Source organism: Tenrec ecaudatus, chromosome 1 (assembly GCF_050624435.1).
Source record: "Tenrec ecaudatus isolate mTenEca1 chromosome 1, mTenEca1.hap1, whole genome shotgun sequence".
Classification (NCBI taxonomy): domain Eukaryota; kingdom Metazoa; phylum Chordata; class Mammalia; order Afrosoricida; family Tenrecidae; genus Tenrec; species Tenrec ecaudatus.
In genome coordinates, this window is record NC_134530.1 from 174,461,378 (window position 1) to 174,484,441 (window position 23,064).

The following is a 23,064-nucleotide window of genomic DNA, read 5'->3' on the forward strand; positions in this document are numbered from 1 at the left end:
ATTTATATGCTACAAATATACTCATGTATATAATAAATCATAAGGAGGGAAAGTTATGAAAACTTCTAAGTCAGAACCAAACACTTTGAGGGAATGAATTGCTGGGCCAGAAGGTTCATGACCATGATCTCAGAAAACATCAAGAATAACTGGTATGACATAGTCCACACAACAATGTTCTACATCCAAATTTGGTTTGTGTCCACTGGGATCATAAATGTTTGTGAGAAGCTACTGGTTTTTCCATCTAGATCAAAGAAAAGTGAAGAAAATCAAAGTCACATTAGAGCAACTGGTCCAAAGGACTAATAGACCTTGTATGCCTCAGCCTCCATGACCTTGAGACCAGAAGAACTAGATGGTACCCAGCTACCACTTCTGATCACACTGAAAGGGATTGCATTAGATGATCCTCCACAGATTGGGGGGGAATGTAGAATAAAACTCAGAATCATTCTTTATAAGAGCAGGATTACTGGTCTGAGACTGAAGAGACCTCTGAGATTATGACCCTTAGACACCCTTCAAGTCTAGAGCTGAATTTACCTCTAGAGCTCAACTTTACGCTAAACATCCAGCAGGTGTATAAGGTGAAAAATAACACCAGGGAGGTATGCGCTCTTTAAGAAAATCTTCCATAGAGGATCAAAATGGTAGCATTGACTCAGGACCAAAGGTCAGAAGAGCGGGAAGAACGGGAAATAAGGAGAAATGGAAACCATGGGGAGGGAGGGAGATGAAGGCTGTTCTATCGTGGGGTTGCAATCGATGTCACAAAACAAAATGTGGATGAATTACTGAATGAAAAACTAATTTTCTCTGTAACCTTTCACCCACATCACTATTTAAAAGGGGGAAAAAGTCGAAGAAAGTTTCTTAAGGAAAACAAAACAAAATATTGTAATGCATCATTATTGTTCCCCAAATGTCCGCTTTCAAGAACTATCCATTCATTGATTCATAGAGACATTTTTATGCATTTATTTATCAAACTTCACTACAACAACCACCATTCGTCAGGTACGACAAGGAGTCCCCGGTGGTGCTGTCACGTTAGTGATGAACAACTGACCTCAAGGTCAGTCACTCAAACTTGCTAGCTACTCCTCCTGAGAAAGATACGGCTATTGTATCTGGGCAGCATCAGAAGGTGTATATGTGGTTGTTGAAGTCTAAATCAATTCCATGGCAGTGGGTATGTTTGTTTAATACTAGACACTCTGCCAATCTAGCTCATGGAGAGATCGTCCTCTTTGTCGCTGGTGTTATCAAGCATGCTGGATTGACATTGTGTTACAACAAGTTCAAACGCAGAGTAACTGTGAAGACGGTGCAGGATTCTTTCCGTTGTACACGGAGTCACTATGAGTTTCTATGTACCCAATGGCACCTAAGAACAACAATATGCTAGATAGAATGAGGATAATATACCAAATTCTCACTACCACTGAGTCAAATCTTACTCACAGCAACCCTATTAGACAGAGTAGAACTGCCCCTGTGGGTTGCCAAGACTAAAATCTTTATAGGAGTAGAAAGCCTCATCAGCTCCCAGAGTGGCTGGTGGTTTAGAACTACTGACCTTGTGGCTAGCAGCCCAACTCGAAACTCACTATGCAACTGGCACTCCTTAATTAGTAAGGCTTTATTCCTGACTTCCAGTTACTCTCATTTATTAAGAAAATGTTACTCGGTAAGTTTTCTTGGGCTAGCACAATGACATTGTGGAAAGAGTTTTAGATGTAGTCTAACACACCTTGCAGTGAATTTGTCTTGGGTCAGACATTTAACTTTTCAGTTTCTTGATTAATAAAATGGTGATAATGATCATGGTGTTGATGATAATAATTTCTACCTCGCAGGACGAGTGTGAGAATTAAATGAGATAATATTCAATATTCAGCCCACCACCACCCATCTGCCAATTTGTCATCATGAGGTGGCTTTCTCGTGAGTGTTCTGCTGGCTGTGATACCCTGGTGTTTAGAATGCTAGCAAGCTCACCCATCATGGACAGCTTTCAGCAGAGCTTCCAGTCTAAGACAGACTCTAAGAAAGAGCTTATTGTCTAATTTCAAATATAAGCCAATCAAAACTCTACAAATTCCTCCAGTACATTTAAGAAATGTACAATTTTTCTTTAGACACAATATTGGGAGGGATCTGTCACTGGAGGATGGACTCAAGCGGGTGGACAATTGTAAGGATGATGCTGGACCAAGCGCCGCGTCCTTCTGTTACACAAGTTAGAGTGGACCCTCTGTCACCCATCACCTATCTATCTCCTCAACTAAGATGAATCTGAGGAATCTAGAATAACAAGTGACATGAACTACAAGAAGATAAAAGATCACCGAGGGGGCTGGAAGGATAGCTTTTGTGTGACGGAGTAAACCCTTTCATTATACTGGGTTTCCCTGGGGGGATAATACTTAGAGATATACAATTTTGCTAATGTCTGTGTGCCAGAGGCTTTTATTAGGTTGGATTCTAAAGCAGGATCTTTTTTCTTATCCTCCTGCTAACTCCACAGAGAAACTTCCCAAAGTTTTAGTGTGGAAAGTCTCCATCATCTAATATGCTTTCTAAAAATCCCAAAGTGGCTCTCAAGGTCTATTCCCATATCACAGGTTCACATTCCTGAAAATTTCTCCCCCTCGTCCCTCTTCCAATGACCAATGCAGTCTGCTAAGTGACCCTCAGAGACTGAGGATTGAAGAACAGTGATTCACGCAAATTGTATGGTTACTGGGATGGAACAGGCATTGCTAATAGAGAAGGGGACCCAGGATGAGAATCAGGTACATGAACCAGGCAGATGCCAAAAGAACACTACAAAGTGGCCGTCGTTCAGCTGAGTACCTTCCCCAAGACTGCGGACATGAGAGACCTTAGGGGAAAAAGGTGAATGTAACTTTCTATTTGGTACAGTCTAGTCACAGTTGACATAATGGCATCATAAATAAGACAGAACAAAGTAAAAAGAGAACAATGTCTTCTAAGGAAACATGTCTCATTACATCCTTGGGGAGCTTGACTTGCACCTGAAAAGTTTCTGCCTTCAAGGACCGATCACCGGTCCGCAGGCATAGGAACATACTCAGTAGACAGAGGACGTGAGTGACATGGCAGAGGTCACATGCGCAACTCACCCTCTGTGGTAGGCTAAATCCCCACCCTCATACGGTTCCCAAGTGTAGCCAAAGAGACTCAACAGGTGTGATTATGTTAAGGCTTGCTAAGTAGGGAGATAATTTTGGATTACTTAGCTAAGGCCAGTGTCATCACAGGGCTCCTGAGAAAAGGGAGACAGGAGGTCAAAGTCAGAAAAGGCAGTGACTGAGGAAGCAGGGGGAAATGAAAAGCTGTCATACTGTTAACTCTTAAGATAACGATGATGTCGCAAGCCCAGTCATGCAGGCATTTTCTAAATAGGCAGGAGGTGAGTCTCCTCCTAGAGACCCCAAAAGAAATGCACCTCTGCCAACACCTTCGGACGTTTGATGCTGAAAGTTGTAAGAAAATTAATGCTGTTTTAAGTCACTGTGCTTCTGGTAATCTATTATTGTAGCAATATAAAACTATTAGCTTAAAAGAAAAATTTGATTAACCAAAAAAATAGATTTATAGCTGTCTTCATTTTTCTCTTCTGTTTCCAGTTAATTGATCATCTCAATTCTTTGAACATTTATTGAATAATATGTTCTTACAACTTTAGTTCCTTAGCCAATCAATAACTATCTATTCTGATCGTAACTGCGTCCCTTCACAGGTCCAAGCTCTCAAACCAGGCAAATTGGCTCACATAAGCCGTACCATTCTATAGGCTTTTTTTTTCTCTCTAACATCATTTACTATCCATCAATTACTCCCCAGAGTCTTGCATATGAGAGCCACAGCTGTTCTGGTTTTGCTGCTTTTAAAATCAAATTAATGATTAGTAACTATCTCAGCAGCAATTTAACATTAAAAAGTTACCCAGAAAGGCCAAGAGGTTCAGACTTGACGTCATCTAAGACTTCCCGAACGAGGTCAGAGTTCAAAGGAATGGACCCACCACCCCCTCTGGGGACAACTTCCTTGGCCGAAAACCATATTCCGCCAACTATTCCAATCAGTCTTCCACACTGAGGCTCAGCTGGCTTGTCTGTGATCCCGGCTTCTTTCCTGTTCTCCTCCCCCACCGCCCAGATGTCTTACTTACTTCCTAGTGCTTCTTGCAAGTGGTCTTTCTGCTGGCGTCCCCTCCGCACACTTATTTAATGGTACAGGAAGATGAAGATAATTCCTGATGCTTCCTGCTTTCCTATTCTGGTCGCATTCCGAGATTTGTCCGCAAGTTTCTCCCAATGTGCAGGTAGCAGGAGTCCACGAACTAATTCTAATATTTCAAAATATTAAAAGGACCTCATTTCTTGGATAACTGGATGGTATACTCAACAAAGGGCTACTTTTTGCATTCACAATAACCCTATAATGGAGATATTCTATTATCCTCATTTTACAAATAAGAAAATTGGAATCACACATAAATTAGGTGATTGGCCCAGACCCTGAGCTTTTATTCATAATATCACCACTCTCATGTTGCTCAGAAATTCTAATTGGTAACCATGTGCACTTGGAAAATAAAACTGGAAGAATAATTAATTTATTATTAATGACTGAAGTTTGTTTAGGAGTCAATATTTTTAACAACATTGTGTCTATGAAAGAATACATATTTTAAAGTGGAGATCATAGATGATAAAAACAAGCCCAAACATTTTGTTTACATGTCCAAAGTCAAAGAAGAAGTACATTTTTCAAGAGTGAAGACAAACAGAATTTTGGTTACTTGGCAAAAACTTTAAAAGGTCAGAAATAAAAGTTCCTCAGATAAAATAAAATGAAGGTGGTATTTAAATTCAGAGTTTGCATTGTGCTCTGAATACATAACTTTAGTGAAGTCACCCAAGTGATTTGGACTTGTTTTCTTAGCTATAAAAAAACTGATTCTAAGTTGGCCAGACTGAAAAAGGGCAAACAAAATCATTAGCCTTCTTCGAGAGAAGAAACTACCAATTTAAGCCAATTAACCTTTATTAAATACCTGTGCAATGAATGTTACACTGAGCACCCATTCCTAATCTGCTACCTGGTTTATTGTCTTTTCTATTCTTGTCTTTTTTATGCTCATAAGCCAGTATCCATTCAGTAGCGTGTATCCATAGTGGCTGAGTAAAATGATATAGTCCTTCCCTCCACTCGGTTGCAGGCTAGCCATCTGCACTCACATATCAGCTTCAGCACAGTCACGCCAAGTCTGGACCAAGGAAGGAGAGAGAGGAGGGGCGATTCGTAAGCATCTCAAAGATGGCAGATTAGTTGCCAAATAAATCATCATCATAATAAAAGTGTTTGAACCCTTCCAGATAAGAATGTTTAGAAAAAATTTTTATTAAAGTATAAAATATGAAGGCAGGAAGAAAAAGCAAAATCAATCTACATTCATCCTTATTATAAGAAAAATGCATTCTTCCTGCCAGTTTCAGCTGCACGAACCTCTGATTTTAATCATTCAAGTCACACACACACACACACACACACACACACATGCGCACGTGTGTGGTGTGTTTGTGTAGTCTAAAAAAAAACACAAAAGTAAACATGGTCAGTATATCCTAAACTTCAAGAAATAAAAGAAAAATTCAAGCTTCGAGTTACAATATTTTTAGATGTAGGAAACATCAAAAGAAGATGGAAAGAATACACAGTCACAGTTCCAAAAGGACTAGTCAATATTCCACCATTTCAGGAGGTAGCAGATGAGCAAGAATCAATTGGGCTGAAGGAAGAAGTCCAAGCTGCACTGACAGCATTGCCAAAAACAAGGTTCTAATAATCGACGGAACACCAATTCAAGGAGGAGTGAGAAAGATGATGGCCAAGACGGATTGACATGGTAGCTGCAGCAATGGGCTCAAACAGAAGAACAATTAGGAGATGATGCAGGAGAGAAGTTTTTCCTTCTGCTGTACATAGAATTGCCATGAGTAGAAACCAACTCAAGAGCACCTAACTATAACCGCAATGTGTGTGGATGTGTGTGGATGCAGGAGTGTGTACAGATGCCATGCTTGTTTTGGATTTGAGGGGTTCCAAAGCAATGTCCACAACTCTAGAAGTTTGTCACACAGAAAACACCAGCACTGGGCCTTTGATAAGAGGCTCTTTGGGAACCTTGGCTACGTGACTTGCATTACTGAGCTGTCTCAAGACTTCACAGGGCACTCAGTCCCACGCTTCTGTTGACCCATGTCTCGCTTTCCAACTATGATGTAAATGGAGTTTCCACAATACAGGAAGCTACTTTCTTAATGGAACATCTTGATTCTCAAGTTCCTGAATCCTTGTAGACAAGTGCTTCGTCCAAAAACATGTTCCCACAAGATGTCAAAGTGGTGTCTTGACCAAAGCAGCTTAGTAGAACTCACTGATAAAAATAAGCATGTAGAGAATAGAGCACTTCATATTTTCCGAGCGCTTTACTTTATGCTACCTCTCCTCTCTCTGACGCTGACATAATAGCTCCACCATCTTTCTAGAAGACCTGAGTGAGACTCTGCCCGGATGGTTAGGTGCTGTTTTGGGGGGGCTAAAGATGCAGTTTTGATGGGGAAAAATGATTACATGAATACTAAAGAATAATGGTCTTAGCCTCATTTGCTTCAAAACTGCAACAATTTACCAAAGCATTCACAGGCTGCTTAGCTGAATCCTTTAAACCCTGGAATACTTTGTCTTTGAGAAAGATGGCAGGACAAGTTATTCGATGGGTACAAACCACTTAAGAGGAATCCCAGCAAAGAAAGAACCTATCTAGGCTTTCCAGGAGCATCAGGATAAGGGCAAATAAGCCCCAAACCACATGTGAGTTAGCGGTGTCAATGACGCACACGTCCTACGGCTGACACTCAACCCAAGAAAGACTCAATTCCTAATGCTCTGCTAGCAGCTAGCCACATGCTCAGTCCTGGTCAGGATTGGCAGTTGCTGTGCATGTAATAATCTAGTCCGAAGAGATCTTCTCGTCATTTCCAGGAATTGTCAGTATTCAAGGATCTACCCAATTGGTAGATGCAAATAGGCTAATTAGAAACTTTGAATCCCCTTTCTCACATCAGCCTCAAGAATGGAAACTCTTTTGTGATTATGGTAAGAGATGAGTCTCCCTCTCTATAGACAATATTCAGGACATGGATTGACTAGTCTCTCCACTGGCTGGAGAAAAATATGATGTAGTATGAAATACTTAGTAGATCCACACAGCGAATTCAGGTAGGTGTGTGTCTTTGGTTCTTCTTTTTCTTCTTCTCCCTATCCTTAAGGAACTTACACTCAAGAAAAGAAACAACAAAATGATGATAAACAAAATGCAAGAACCTTATACGAATTGATTGCATGATCTATGAATCTACTTTTACGGGAGTCCCTGAGTGAGACACATGGTGAACTTGCTTGACAGCTACCCCAAATATTGGTTGTTGGAGTCCACCCAGAGGTCCCTGGGAAGAAAGGCTTGGAGATCCACTTCCCAAAACATTGAACACCCATGGAGCAGTTTATCTGGACACGCATTGGACCACCAAGGGAAGGAATCAACTCAACATCAGCTGGCTTCGTTTCCTAGGAAACAGAGATCATCCTTTCTCTTCATGGAATTTGCCAAAGCACAATCTTCTCCACAGTATCTAAACATAAAGCTTACACGAACTGGGAGCTTATTCTGAATTTGTCACAAGTCTTTTTAAAGCAATCCAAGGCTCTGATTTATTCCATTGCAATTAGAAGAAGGTTGCGTGTTTTTAAATGACTTCTTCTTGTTAATGACCCCTAAAGATTGTAGCCTGTCCTTCCTAGGTGACTTGGGATGAGATGCAAAATTCGAGTGAAAATGAAGCTTTCCTGGAAACACATGGCATTCCCATTCCGAAGAGTAAGGCATCCGGGCTGGAAGGAAATGCAGGGGGACATCAAGCCAGTGAGCAACTTTTACAGCTAGAGAGGGAGGGAGGGAGGGATGGACTCCGGACTCCAGACTGCTAGTTCAGAGACCAAAATGAAACCACACGCTTCGGACTCCTGGTGGCCAGTGCATTACCGAGCAGGACTGCTCCATAGGGTCTTCATGTCTGGGACACGGGCGGCACAAGTGGCTTGTAATCAGTTACTAAATCAAACGTTGGTGGTTTGAACCCACCCGGCAGCATCTTGGAAGGAAGATCTGGTGATGTGCTTTCATAGAAATTACAGCCAACGAAGCCCTGGGGAGCAGCTCTACTCAGTGACACAGGGTCACCACGAGCCAGAGCTGACTGCATGGCAAAGGCTGATTTATTTGTGTAGTTGTTCATTGTTCACCTTTTGGAAGACTTTCTTCTAAGGCATGTCTGGGTGGGTCCAAACTGCCAACCTTTGGGCCAGTAACCAAAACTTGTTTGCTTGCACTACCCAGGGACTGCTAGTTGGTAGAGGCAACAGTAAGACCCAGGCGCCTGTCTTCATCACCCATCCATAGCCTTTCCTACTGGTGATACAGCCCTTATCTCATCGAGTCGATGCCGACTCATGGAAAGCCCATAAGACAGGATATCTGGCCCTGTGGGTTTCCAAGACCGTAACTCTCCCGAGGAGTGAAAAGCCTCATCTTTCCCTGTAAGAGTGGCGGGTGGTTTTAAATTGCAGACCTTCTGGTTAGCAACCCAGTTCATATCCATTATGCCTCAAGGCTCCTACACTTACAACGAAAAGGTCTGGGCCATGCAAATAAATTGCAAGAAGGAAACGAGTAAATTTCTTGATGAAGAAAGATTGAAGGGACTACCCATCATCCTCAATGTGTGGCTCCTGTTTGAGTCCTGATGCCAAAAATCCAACTCTAAAAAAGATTGCTGATGATGTTTGAATGATCACTGAGGAGTCCTGATCTGAAAGAATTACTGCTAAGTTTAAAATATGATAATGACTTTTGGTAAGTTTTAGAATATTTAAAAATAATTGGTATGCTATTCTTTAAAAAGATACATACTGAATGAATTATGGACGCAATAGTAAAACTAATATACCGTTTTATAAATCTACCTTTTAAAAATGATAAGCTTTTGAAAAACTAAAATATCACTTTCATGACGTTGGTTTAGGCTCATAGAGACCCTATATAGCATTCTTATGGCTTTAAGTCTTTGCCAGAGCTGTTAGCCTCGTTCTTCTCCTAAAGAGCTGCTGGTAGGTTTTGAACCACTGACCTTTCAGTTAGCAGTATATAACACTCACCCAACACAACTGACAGTTGCTCTCAAGGTTGTGATAAGGGAAAACTGAAAGAAATACCTTTTATTTGAAAGGCCTTGGCACAGAAGGGGATGATTATAATGATATATTTTAAAAAGTATTGCTAAGAATTAACTGTTTAATAGGAGTGTACTTAGTAAAGTATGGAGTCCTGGTGGGATTTAAAGCCTTGAGACCCCCATACAGGGTGGTGATGTGTCACAATTGACTTGCTGGCAGGGGACTGGTTATTCGGTTTTATGAAGTCGGAGCCTTGGTAGTGCTGTTGGGCGAGTGTTGGACTGTTAGCTTCCAGGTCCATGGTTCAGACCCACCAGCTGCTCTTTGGTAGAAAGATGAAACCATCTGCTGCAGTCAAGACGTATGGCCTGGGACACCCTGTAGAGGGTCAGTGTGAGTGAGAATGGACTCTGGAGAAGTGGGTTTCTTTTACTTATTAAAATTATTCACCTTATATTGGATACATGATATCATTTATTGTCATAATTCCTCCTCCCAATAAGATAAATACTCTCTTTTTATAGATAAGGAAATAGAGTCCATATTGGACTAGTGATGTCTCCCAAGATCACACAGCTAGGCAGCACACTTACAACTCGGATGTTCTTCCCACCCCACCACAGTGTCATAAAAGGGCCTTGTTGGCCCCTCGGATGATGTGAAAGCAGAGGCTCCCCTGAGAGCTGGCGTTCCTTCCTACTCTGGTCTTTCTTTTGTACTCTTCAGATCAGTAAGCTCGGGATAACGTTCTTTGGTCAGAACACTTAGACTTTCACTATCTGCATCCTCTAGATGAGCTAGCCTTTAAGAGAGAGTGCAGGCCCCACATTATCTGGGAACAGATTAGACATTTAAAGGAAGGGATAGAGGCTTCTTATCTTCTAGCTTCTAGTCATAGTCTGGTTCTTGTTCCTAATGATTAGTCCTGACAGAATTAATTAGTTCTTTTGCTCTCCAGACATTAGGACAAATTAAAAACTATTAACGTTGGCCTCAGAGACATAAATAAATACCTTCCCTTGATATCATCTAGCCAGTAATAATGTGTAGTCCTTGCTAGAGAAGGGTAAACAAATTATATAACCATTCAAGGACCCTTCCAAACATGGTGGACATCTCATGGCTTAGCCTCAATGCTGTTGTTTGGTGCCTTCTAGTTGGCTCCAACTCACCCCGAGGCAAAGGTAGATGAGAAGAAAGGGTCCATACAGCAACTAGTCAGAATGTGAAAGAACCTGGGACAGCAACTGCTTGAGGAATGGCCAGAATTTCTCAATTTACTGAAGTCTGCCAATGGGTAAAGGCACACCGTCATTAGAAATAAAAGAAGACTCACCTGTTACCAAGGTTGTCCTAAGGAAATAACGACCTGAAGGTTCTCATCACCCGCTCCCCTCTTCCCAGCAAAACACCCTCTTTTTTATGCCATACACTTTTTTCCATTTGGCCTTAAATGTCACTTCGGAATGCCATTAGGATCAGAAAAACATCATGGTAAGCTGGAAGCAGCCCTGCCTGTGTTTGCTGAAATCATTTATGCATTCTTCGGACAAAACAGCTCTTGCACATACACTAGGTGCCACGACCAGGGTCATTGGCGGTTCACAGGTAGATTTCTCAACCTCCATGGGGGAGATCCAGGTTCAGCTCCCAGTCAATGCACCTCATGCGTAATCACCACCTGTCTGTCTGTGGGGGCTTGCGTGTTGCTGTGAACAGGTTACAGCAAAGGTTCCCAATGAATAGATATTAGGGCAAGGGGGGAGGTATAGTTATCTACTTCTGAAAATCAGCCACCGGAATCCCTGTACATCCCAATGGTCTAAGCCACGACTGATCCCAGAGATGGTGCAGGCAGTGTGTGTTTTCTGATGTGCATGGAGCCACCAGCAGTAAAGGTAGACTCTGGCAGCTAACAACAGAAGTTAAATATATTGTCTTTCCAGTAAGTGGATTTTTCAGGCAATTGGGGAAAAGCTTTCCCCTGAGCAAACCTCCTTAGAGTTTTCTGCATTTGATGTGAAAGAGCACTGGGCTAGTTCCTATCCTAAGGAATAGCACAAGGGCTGGGCTGCACATGGAGGGGCAATGCTGGCTAAGTGTGATTGCACCTGCAGAGGTTCCCCACGCTACCAGCCTTTGGAGACAACCTGGCTTGTTTGGCGCTGCCACATCCTACCAGACCCTCTCACCTCTGTCTTTCACACGCAGCTCTGTCCCCTTTTCACTCGTTGTCTTCCCTGACAAGTTTCTTATTGAGTTGATTCTGTCTCGTGGCAACCCCATGTGGTTCCCAGGAGCACTGTGCTACATAGGGTCTTCATAGCTGTGACCTTTAAGAAGCAGAACACAAGACCTGTCTTCCAAAGCACCTACAGGTGAATTTGTTTACCCAATAATGTTTACCCAACAGAGCCACCAGAAGATATCTTCTACTCAGACCTGCCGCATTCCTCTATCTTTAGTACTTAATTCAAGTATCACCCTGGTCCTTCTGGAAAAGTCTCTACCCACCAAGAGTTCTATGAGGTCCTCCTGTGTTTCTTAGTACTGTGTACATTTGTTTGTTCATAGTAGTGTTGTACGATTAGTGAGTTTATCAGACTGCCAACCACCCTGTTTGACTATTGCCCTGGAAATAGAGTTCAGTTTATTAAACTCTGCTCCCATTTCTCACAGTGGAGAAAGATGCTATATGCTCCTGTAAAAAATGTATAGCCTCAGAAACCTTGTGTAGGTTCAACTATAAATTGGAATCACCTCAATAGTAGTGAGTTTGGAATTGGTTGGTTTATTCCTCGTCTGGTTTCGTTTCTTATTTAGTTTCCATCTACACTTTCCTTGAATCTTGAGATCTTCCTGAGCCCTTTCTTCATTATGCTGATGATAGTACAGGGGACTGAAGGGCAATGCCGAAAAATAATCAATACTACTTCATCAATAAAAATACAGCACAAAGTTTTATTTCTGACTACCCCCCCCCATTTAATTAAATAGCTCACTCAATTCCTTGACATGATAAAATTTTCCTGCAATATGTGTAATTATATTGATTGAGGCGCTATCGATTGTAGTGACTTTCAAATTCGCACGGCAGTGCTGGCAAGCATGAGCCTAAATTCCCAGAGCAGGTCTGAAACTGTCATTGGGCTCCTTTGAAGCGCCTCGATCAACTCAGTGGTTTGATTTTGGACCCCAGTTATTCAAGTTAATTGCCATAAACTTTGATTTACTCAGTATTTATATTTCCTCTGTAATTGGTCCAAGGCTGGCAGGCTCATGCATTTGCAAAAGGCTGTATTTACTTAACTGCAGATCCAGAGGTCTTGATCCACTCTGGTGCTTGAGTGTGGATAAACAATTTTTAAAAGAAAATTACTTAAAAAAAAAAGAAAATTACTTAATGTATTAAGTAATTTATTAATTTACTCCACATTGTCCTGTCTCTCAAAAAACAAAGCACACCCACTGCAACTGAGTCCATTAGGCTATTGAATCTTTACAGAAGCAGACTGCCTCAAGGAGAGGCGGGTGAGTTTGAACTGCTAACTCTGCAAAGAACAGTCCAACACACCTGACTCATATATATTAGAGCAGATAAGGAGAAATGAAATGGCTAGTAAAATAATGACAAAAGATAAATATCACCTTCCCCGTTTACTTTCTACAGTTCCTGAAATTCCTGCATTTTTCTACATTTGTGGTAACCCAGACCCCCTTGGTGAATGGAGGATTAAATATATTATGTCACCAACTGAAATCAAATGCATTGCTGTGAAGTCAGGCCCTATGTGCCACAGAGCAGCACTGCCTCATAAGGTTTGCTCGACATCCTCCTTACGGTTGCAGATTGCTAGGGCCTCATTCTGTGCTGCTGCTGGCTCAGTCCCAATGGCCGACTTCCAGGAGCATGAATCATTGACTCTACTCAGGTTTACTACCTGCACTTATAATATAAACTGTACGTCAGCTGGACGCCAGGTCACTACAGACGTAAACATTCTGTGATACCTCCTCACTTACAACTCAGGACGAGTTGCGTTTTTGTCACAAGCTTTAGCTTTGATACACCTTTACTTCCCTCAGAAGTAAAGCAGAGATTATGTATTTGGTACTCAAGCCAGTCAACAATAGTGAACAAAAGTAATCATCATGATTCTCTCTCTCTCTCTCTCTCTCTCTCTCTCTCTCTCTCTCTCTCTCTCTCTCTCTCTCTCTCTGTCACTGCCATCGAGTCAATGCTGACTTATAGCGATAACCCCTCTACCCCGGTAGGTTTCTGGGATTGATGTTTACATGAGCAGAACCCCCAGTCTTTCTCCACTAGAGCTGAGGGTGATTTCAAACCAGCAGCCATGCAGATCGCAGCCCATCATGTAACCACACGGCACCTGCTGGGCTCCTCCTTATGCTGGTGGCTTGATATTGTTATGACACCTTTTGGAGGATCATCGTCATCATCATTTTCATCAGAATACATGCATCTTTTTCTAAAATGCAATACTTAATGCTAACAAATTAAACCAGTTTGAAGAAAAAATTAAAGACTGAAAATAACATGAATTGTTAAAAGAAGTCCGCATCCCAAAGTTGGAAATCACGGGTCAAGTAAGACCTTCCCTTCTCCTCAATCTTTCTTCTTCCCCTGTCTGGAAGATTCCCATCCATATGGCAGATTCAGACAGCACAGCTCTGGCCATGTCAGAGGGTCTGAGTCGGAATGGAGTGGGATCTTGGTTTATTTTTATTCATTCTTTGCTCCAATGTTTGGATCACTAATCTCTTTGGATATATAAACAGGCTACGAGATCTGCTTTGAGATGCAATTAACTTAAATACCTAAATACATAAAGGGGCAATACCTTTCCACTAATAGTCAAAGCAGATGCTAAACACTGAGAATGTGATTATTGTCTAGGATTAAATCTCCCCTTACGTGAACTAAATTATATTTCTGGTAAGCCAGAATTAGAATCTATGAGTAGGTCTACTTTTGACAGGACCCAGTGCTTTCAGAACACAGTTAGGTGGTTGCTGGGTACAGATTATTTAACTCTGCTCTACATCCAATGTTTCAGAGAAAAATAAACTAGGAAGACATTCCTTTTAACCACATCTCTCTCTAGCCACTGAAACCAGGGCACCTCATTTTGTCTAAGTTATGATGTAACTGGGAAGGATGTTAGAGAACATCTACCCCAACGTTCACTTACTAAACAAAGGAGCATGGGGTTCTATGGGAATGAAGTAACTTAACTCGTTTAGATAATGACAAAAATCAGTGTACCCTTCTCCCTTAACCAGTACTCTTTCCACTAGGAGAAATGATAGCAGAGTTTTATAAACGGAATGCTGATTTAATTCTTCAGCGAGGATTTTGTTAAAACACTAATTCTGCAGTGCATATTTGTTGGCTGAATTTATTTTAGAGTACGTTTTCAAATATCTGTTTATATAGACATTGAGGCAGAGTCCTGTTCCTATATTCATTTTGAAAGAAGACACGACAAGATGAAGCTCAGCCAAGGTGTTGAAAAAGCAAAGGCAGCTTTGGAAGCATTTATTCAAGTATCTCTTTTACCTTAGAATAGATAATTTCACAATCTGGTTACCTCATTCATTCCATGAGTGAATGGCAGAGTTTCCACTGCTCACAGTTAGATATCTCCAAACCCCTCTTCAGGAGTAGCATTGTCATTGAAAATAACTCCCTGTTTGCAATGGTAACACACCATAAAAAATGTAATAGAATACTTGCAGACAATAGGCATATTCTAGAACATTAAAAGTTGCCTGCCACCTCAGCAGAAAAGCGTATTCCTTGACTCCTCTTTAGCATTCCACATACATTCATTGTGAGTTAAAAGATACATAATGTGTCTCAGGAATAATGTTGATAATGCATCATCTATAAAACAGCAATAAAAGGAATTTTCCCCCACATGCCCCAAGGAACATTATGCATATTTACAAGAGCATAAAGGAAAAAATTAGCAACATCATCAACTTTCAACAAACATTTATTGATTACTCACTAAATGTCAAACTGTGTGTCACAGGACCATAACATGCCCATTAGACTGATGTTGTGGTCATTTCAGTCAGTTGCTTGGCAGTTAGCAAGTTTAAGCTACACGCACTGACGGAGAGTACACAGTTTTTCAGCATGAGTGACATCCATTAAAGTTGTTGAAAAAGTCAGGTTGTGATTCTCATCATTGCAAAACTGGAAAAGGAAGTAATTGTGCATCACCTTTTATTCAAAGAACTCGGATGTAAAGACATCCCTCCCTGTTTGTCAGACTGTCTTTAGGGCACGGCAGAAGGAGGACTAGGTTAGGCTCACAGCTATGGAGAGCATCCACCATTGAAGCCTGTTCTCTTCCTCAATGTTGGCCCAATGGGTCATAAGGATCACTCACTTGTAATCTAAATGTTACCGCTTTACTTTTACTTGTTTTTTGGAATCATCTTTTAAATAATGAGTATGGATTTATTTACAGTCACTTGACGATATTATTCAAAAATAAGCCCTATCTTACAACATTCTCTCTTTAACAATCATTTTGAGTTTATGTGTCTGGTGGTAATTATTAAAAACAGAGACTTAGGCTGAGACCAAGCAATGCTACCATCTATGGGAATATAATATTATAAATACTATGAAGGATGGGGTTAGGCTGCACAAAGGTTTGGTTTCATTTTATCTTCTTTTTCTTTAAATAATTGGGGATCAAACCAAATGTAATCAAATCCGCTCATAAGAAATATCCCCATTTCCTTGTATCAGGTAGGATTGTTGAGGTTCTTTTTCTAATGAGTCAATATTTGTTCTTTCTTTCTTTATTAAAACCTAGAAATCTTGATTGCCTCCAGAATGTTATCCAGCCAAAAAGACACCCAGTTAGGCTCCCTGGTGCATCGCCTAGGAAAGAATAAAATCAACAAAACAAAAATACTCAAAACCAAATTCACTCCCATGTGATTTCACGTGATGGCAACTCTCTAGGAGAACTGTTCCACAGTGTCCAAGGCTGGCCGCCTGAGTGACACGGACTGCGGCGCTTCTCCCACACAGCTGCTGGGCTGGGGGTAGCGCCGGCCGTGTGAAACCACCAATCCTTCAGTTATCAGCCCAAGTTCCACCAGGGTACATTTTGAGGAAGGAATGCTAGCTCATAAATAACTTCCGTGCCCTAAAAGTGCGTGTGTTTTCTCTTTAGCCCCCGCTGTGCTTCCTTCGAATGAGGGGTCAGGATACAAAGCACCAGGACAGATCACCACTGCTCGGCGATAGAGCCGCCCTTCTCTCTCAGCCCGTGCACATGAATAGAAGTCAACATCTAGAGCGTTCTAGCGGGTGTCCAAGGAGCCCTGTTTGTGCCCCGGCATAAGAACTGAGCTGCTAGAACCCCAGGTCGAAACTAACCAGCTGGAGCTTACTCGCTGCTCCAAGGGAGAGAGGTGAGGTCGCCCCGTCCTGGGAGATCCAAAGACTGGGAGAGTGTAAGGAGACGTTCCAATCTACCCCAGGTAGAATTGCTCTGAATCAAAACCAGCTCAGTGGTCGTGGGTTCGTGCTTGCCATGTGCCGGACTACTATGAACGTTCCATGCGCATTTTTTCACAGGCTCCTGTGCCGTAGATGCATTTTATAGGGAAGCTAACTGAGAAACACAGATTAAGTCACTCGCCCAATGCCACACTTAGGAAGAGCCAGGATTCGCACCCAGAGAATTTTTCCTCATCAAGGACATCTAGAGCATAAGCATTCTCCCTGAAGGAACACTGTTCTGGATACAAAACGACGCATGGACTATGCTATGTTGTATCAGGTTTCTGGTTTGGCTCTTTGCTAGTCACGGCTGAAGTCCAATTCTGCATTATTCACAGAGAGATAACTCCCTAGAGTCTAGAATCAAGCACCTTTTGCATCTCAGCTTAGCTACCAACCAACCCCAGCGGCTCCTGCTGCACTCCTTCCCCATGGAAAGAGCCTGTCTATCTCCAGCTCTTACACCAAAATAACTTGGATTCTCACCTTTCCAGGCATGAGTGGGGCAAAGCTGCAAGTCCTTTACACATTTTGGCAAATGGCTTCGATCTTCAGCTTTGAGAACAGATTCTTAACAGCAGAGATCGTCTTTGACAACTTCACAACTGCCTGGGACGCCCTTGCCTTCTGAGGTTATGTAGAGGCTCTTTCCCAGCCCTCTGCCCCTCTCTGCACCAATCAAGAGCTCCCAGTTACAAGGCTGGAGCAGGAGCAGCCCTGCCCCTGGTGCAGGCTGGACAGTTTTCTCTGCTGCAGACGCGCTTTAGCTTTAGGTTTCCAACTGCTCTTATCAGGGCACTTCCTCAGCTTATTCTGCGAGGCCAGGCTTAGGCTCTAGTCTGGGGACAGGTCACTCCTGTTTGACACAGGGGAAGACGTGGGCTTTGTTATGAAGCCCAGGGTCTCCTGCTGCTCCGAGTCATCAATGCCAGGGGTGTCAAGGTGGCAAGGAGTCCAAGGGATCATTTGCTTCAACTTTGCTTCACAGCGGAGGAAAGGGGATTTGGAGAAGACCAGTGAGTGCTTACATGAGTCCCTGTTATGCCTCTGGATGCTAACATTCAAGGCTCCAAAGTACACCGTGTGATGATTGGAGGGGTTGAATTCCACCGTAACTCCCAACCAACTACCATCAAGTGAACATAAACCCTACCCGTTACACTCAGAGATAACCCTTGAAATAGAGGCACCTCTCCAAGGCCTCCCAGCAAATCAATTCGTTTTTGTTTCTCGGAGCTACGAGGAGCACTTCTTCTGTTTAACCTACTATGGATTGTTGTGTCTAAAGTGGGAATCCAAGATTAGTAGAGGCGGCTCTTCAGGCAAGAGCCAAAATCACAGGTTGAAACCCAGCAAACCCTGGGGAGAAAATACCTATTAGCACAGCGAGTGGAGGGCCGTACAGATGGAAGCAGGTTTCTGCCTGCCCCGGCTTCAAAAGAATGAACAGTCTCGCAAGCATGCTAAAATATGGACTAGAGTCTACAGTGCAACATTCAACAAAAGCAAAGGCTAAATCTGGTGCCTACTCTTTTCTTTTTAAGTTCACAAAGATGAGAGAACTAGAGATTATGTAAGAGTGTGTGCATATAAAATGAGGGCCTTTTTTTCAAAAAGAAGCTGACTTATTATTTATCTCTTCTCCCTGAGGTACTCTCAAGATGACAGCAAATGTCTGAAAACATGAAGCTGTTATAAGGAAGAGAAAGGGAAAGAGAGCATTAAATTCAGACTCATTTCAATCGCTTTGTGGAAGCTGCACAGAGGTGGTTAGCAGTGACTGCAGATAAAGGAATTCAAGTGACCCTCCAAAGAGCTCTCTGTCTGCCCTGCTGGATGTCACAGACGACGTCCCCAACACTAAGTGCTAGACACGTTTACAAAAGAAATTACTTAGCTGAGGGCTGGAAACCGAGGGAGGAATTCGAATTCTTTCTCAATTGAAACAGTGGCCGCTCCAGTCTCCCTTCACTCTTCTCAACTGGGATTTATAATCTTAAGTAAATCAAGGATAAGGGTAAATTAAAAAATGCTACTCTGAGAGTTCTAGTTCATACGAGGACAGATTTATTGCAAACAAATACATCTAAGCATATCTCTTCAGTCTCTGGGTGCTGAAAGATGAGTTCTTTCAGTAATATATTTGTCTTAGTCTGATTAGGGAGGTTTCACAATACAAGGTCCAATCAAAAATCATGATTTGGGAGGGCATCTGGTGTCCCAGTTAAATTCAAGAAAGAGGACAATTCAGAAGGTTGAGGCAATTGTTTCCTAGAACTATGGAAGGATAATGTTGATAGATTTAATTTTTAAATCTTTTTTTATCAATTGGGAATTGACACATATTATATCATCCCATAGTTCAATCATGTGAAGCAGAATTGTACAATTGCTATCACATTCCGTCTCCCTTTTTTCTGACCTTCACATTGTCTCCCTTTTACCCTATCCATACCCCTGGCCGCACCCCCATCCACGAAACTCTTATTCGACTTGCTGGCCCTATGGGCTTATCAATCCTGGGTTTCATGGGCCGAAACACAGGACAACATGTAACACAAATTCAAGAGCGTGACCTCCAATGACACAACACCTCTGAGTTACATCCTAATATGAACAAGCAAAAATGAAACCAAACATAACAAACCAATAATACAGAAAATGTTGAAATCCGAATCAGGTCCAGCCTGCATCTGAGAGCAGATCTGCTGACAAGGTTTGAACTGTTCAAGTCAGATTTTCTTGAAGGATACCAGACTATCACAGATGTATTAGCAAGTAGTTTTGAGAAAATTGAAAATTCTACTGGTGAGAAAAGGGCCAAGACATTTGCTCCCCAATTTCTTTCCCCATAATGACAGCCTGTCCTACAAGAATTTCATTGAAAAACCTTCATGCATCCACACTACAACCAAGAAGCACAATTTGTTTTCCCATGGTCAAACTGCCCTTTTGACACGACTTAAATACAAGATGGCAGAATTAAATCGTCTGGAAAGAGTCAGAGATATGGAAGCATTGCCCTCTGAAGCACTGACCCACAAACAGAGGATGTGCTGAGAAACAATAGCTTCACGCTGCTTCGAATGCCCTGCTTTGTACTTGGCCACCTGTAACTCATTGTGCTCGAGGCCATGTTCACATCCAGAGTTCCCTTAGGACAGAGGAGGACTGCCCAAGAGGGGTTCCAGGTCTGCGATCTTCCAGGAAGCAGACAACCACATCTTCCCCGTCAGAGCAATGGTGGGTGAACCACCGACCACTCTTGAATCACTGCACCACCACGGCTCCTTAAATAATGTCTGACCCTCTTTGTCGTAACCAAATTTATGGAGAGGTGTTTTACAGTCCGTGACTGCACACCCACAGGGAGAGCCTTCAGTCAGGAGCCTGGATGACTGTGTGTCCTTCAGCGAATAGCCACCCTGCCAACAACCCACGCTCCTTTACCACTGCAGTGTCCCATGCGTCCAACTAGGGACACACAGGCTCAAACATGACCAACGTGTCACCTGATAACCACCCCCTAGGAATATACATGGCACTATTAGATTCTAAGCATTGGGGAAAGTTGCAGCAGTCCGTTTCTGTAAACATAACAAATTGGGAAACCCCATGGACCGGTTCTACTCTCTTGGATCACTATGAGTTCTAATCCACTTGATGACAGCAGGTTTGGCTTTTTTCTACACTTTAATAATATATCTCCTCCAAAGTTCATAAAACATTCATAAATCACTTTCAAAACACTTTCTCTCTATTTGAGCCCTTGGAATCAGCTACTCATTTTCTCCCTCCCTCCCCCACCCTCCCTCTCTCACAAACCCTTGATAATTTATAAATTATTACTTTTTCATCTCTTACACTGACCGATGTCTCCCTTCACCCACTTTTCTGTTGTCCATCCGCCAGGGAGGGGATTTTATGTAGATCATTGTGATCGGTTTCCCCTTTCTCCCCCACCTTTCCCTTACCCTCCTGGTATTGCTACTCCCATCACTGATCCTGAGTGGTTTGTCTATTCTGGATTCCCTCTGTTTCCAGCTCTTATCTGTACATCCTCTGGTCTATTTGTAAGGTACAATTGGGATCATGATAGTGGGGGAAGGAATCATTAAAGAACTAGAAGAAAGTTGCATTTTCAACGTTGCTACACTGCACCCTGACTGGCTCGTCTCCTCCCCATGACCCTTCTGTAATGAGGTGTCCAGTTGGCCTCAAGTAAAAAGAAAATGTTTTGAGAATGATGAGGTCAACAAATGTACAATTGTGCTTGACACAATGGATGGATGGATTATGATAACCATTGTATGAGCCCCCAATAAAATTATTTTTAAATATTCATAAATATGAAACATATTTTGGCTCACAAAGAAAAATCGACAAGTCATATCAATCTCACCAAGAAAATATTAATCAGTTCTGTGTAGTATCTATATGGCAAAATAAAAATACTCTCTTACCACACTAATTCTGAATTCTATTTACCATGAAAACTAGATGTTTTCTGCTTTATAATTTTAATAGTTATAGGTTACATTTTTAGGATTTCTCTTGGATTCTTTTGAATAACTCTTCTCTCTTTAGTTTTATGAGTCTCATGTTATGTTGGCTTCTTTTCTTTAAATGTTTTAAAACACTTATAATAAAAGCTATCAATTACCTTGCAGGAGGCAGTGTGTCTTAGTGCTTAAGAGCACAGATTAAAGAAACAGTGACTCGGCTCAAATGATAGCTCTTCCACCTACTAGCTATGACTCTGGTTATTTAAAATTTAGGCAGTGTTTTCTCCTCTAAAAAACAATGTCTGTAACGTGTTTGTAACAATGTCGCAAACAGAGTGCTCAGTAGATGAGCTATTAGAATGATCTCTTTCTTGTTGCTATTTGTTTTCACTGAACCTGAATTCCGTCCTGTGGTTTTTAATTCCTATCTGTGATAACATCTTTTAAGAACTTTTTTCCTGTAAAATTTGTTCCCAAAGGTGTTCTGGGAATTATAAATTTCAAGATTGGTCAGGTTGCCCCTGCCAGCCTCTGCTGGATACGGTGGTTCCAAACTAATCTTCTGTGGCCTCTTGGCTGGAACTTGCTTTGGGTGTGGGCCATGAATAGTTTAAATATGAGTCTTAACTATGGAAGACCCCAGTTAAGTATATAAGATATTTAAATTAAGCCAGGAGTAACCCAGGAGTGAGAGGGATATATTTTGCTCCAAGTTTTACCAGAATTAGTTGACTGAGAGAAGAGCTTGAAGTGAACCATTTCATAAAAGGCATGAATGCGGAATTTCAATGATAAGAAATTCACTAGAGAATGGGTGTTGACAAACTTGAAGCTAGGATTAAAGACTATCCTTTCAAGAATTTGGGACGTGATCAGAAGAGAATTATATGGTAACGTAGGTATCCGTAAGGTTGAGTTTTTTTGAAAAGGGCAGGTGAGATGTGAGCATGTCTAGACGCTGACTAGGAAGGGTGGCTTAGGTTTGGGAGAAGCATGCAAATCCCTTCTGAGACACAAAGGAAGGCAAATGGATGGTTGGGTACTAAAAGAAAATCCGTGATGAGAGAGCAGAAGATGAAGGAGTCTCTTTGGCAGTTTCCATCTTCACAGGTAAGAAGCAGGTGAACACACAGATGTTTCAGAAGAATTCTCTCCAGCACTGTCCCTTTGGTTCATGAAAGAGTTATGGGTGAAAATTCCCTATGTTACGAAATTGTTACATATTTTCATAGAATCCTATTAGGAGAGAACCTCATTCTCTCTAAACACTGCAGCTACTGAACAAGCGGATTTCCTTGGGAATTCCTAGGGTTTCTCATCACAAATGCTAAACGGAACTGAGTTCAGACTTACAGCTTCTTGCCTCTAAAAGATATAAAAACATTGTCTCTAAAGAAAACAGAAAGTCAAGATCACTATCTGAGAGCTTCTGTCCTAGCATAATTATTCTAATGTCGTATTTATCTTCAAGGTCAGTAGCAGCTGCTAAAAAGGCTCTTCCTTTCCCTGGAGAACAGCATCCTCCCAGGACAAATAATTTCTGTTGGAAGAACATTCTGTTAGTTCGTGTTCTCACTACAAACATTGTCCAACTTGGGACTGGAAGAGGCTTTAAAAACAAAACTTTCTTGATATTTCTGAGTCCGAATGTCTTAGGTTTAATTCTCTTTC

At 41.8% G+C, this 23,064-nt stretch overlaps 1 protein-coding gene across 1 annotated transcript in view; it reads right to left on the reverse strand.

Moving 5' to 3' along the window:
- The window catches only part of RGS5 (regulator of G protein signaling 5), a 63,339-nt gene extending 45,834 nt beyond the window's left edge, over positions 1 to 17,505 (reverse strand). The window contains exon 1 of the mRNA XM_075564228.1: positions 17,375 to 17,505. Coding sequence (XP_075420343.1) covers positions 17,375 to 17,418 — 44 coding nt within the window. The 5' untranslated portion in view covers positions 17,419 to 17,505. The remainder of the gene's footprint in view (positions 1 to 17,374) is intronic.
- Positions 17,506 to 23,064: the final 5,559 nt, after the last annotated feature.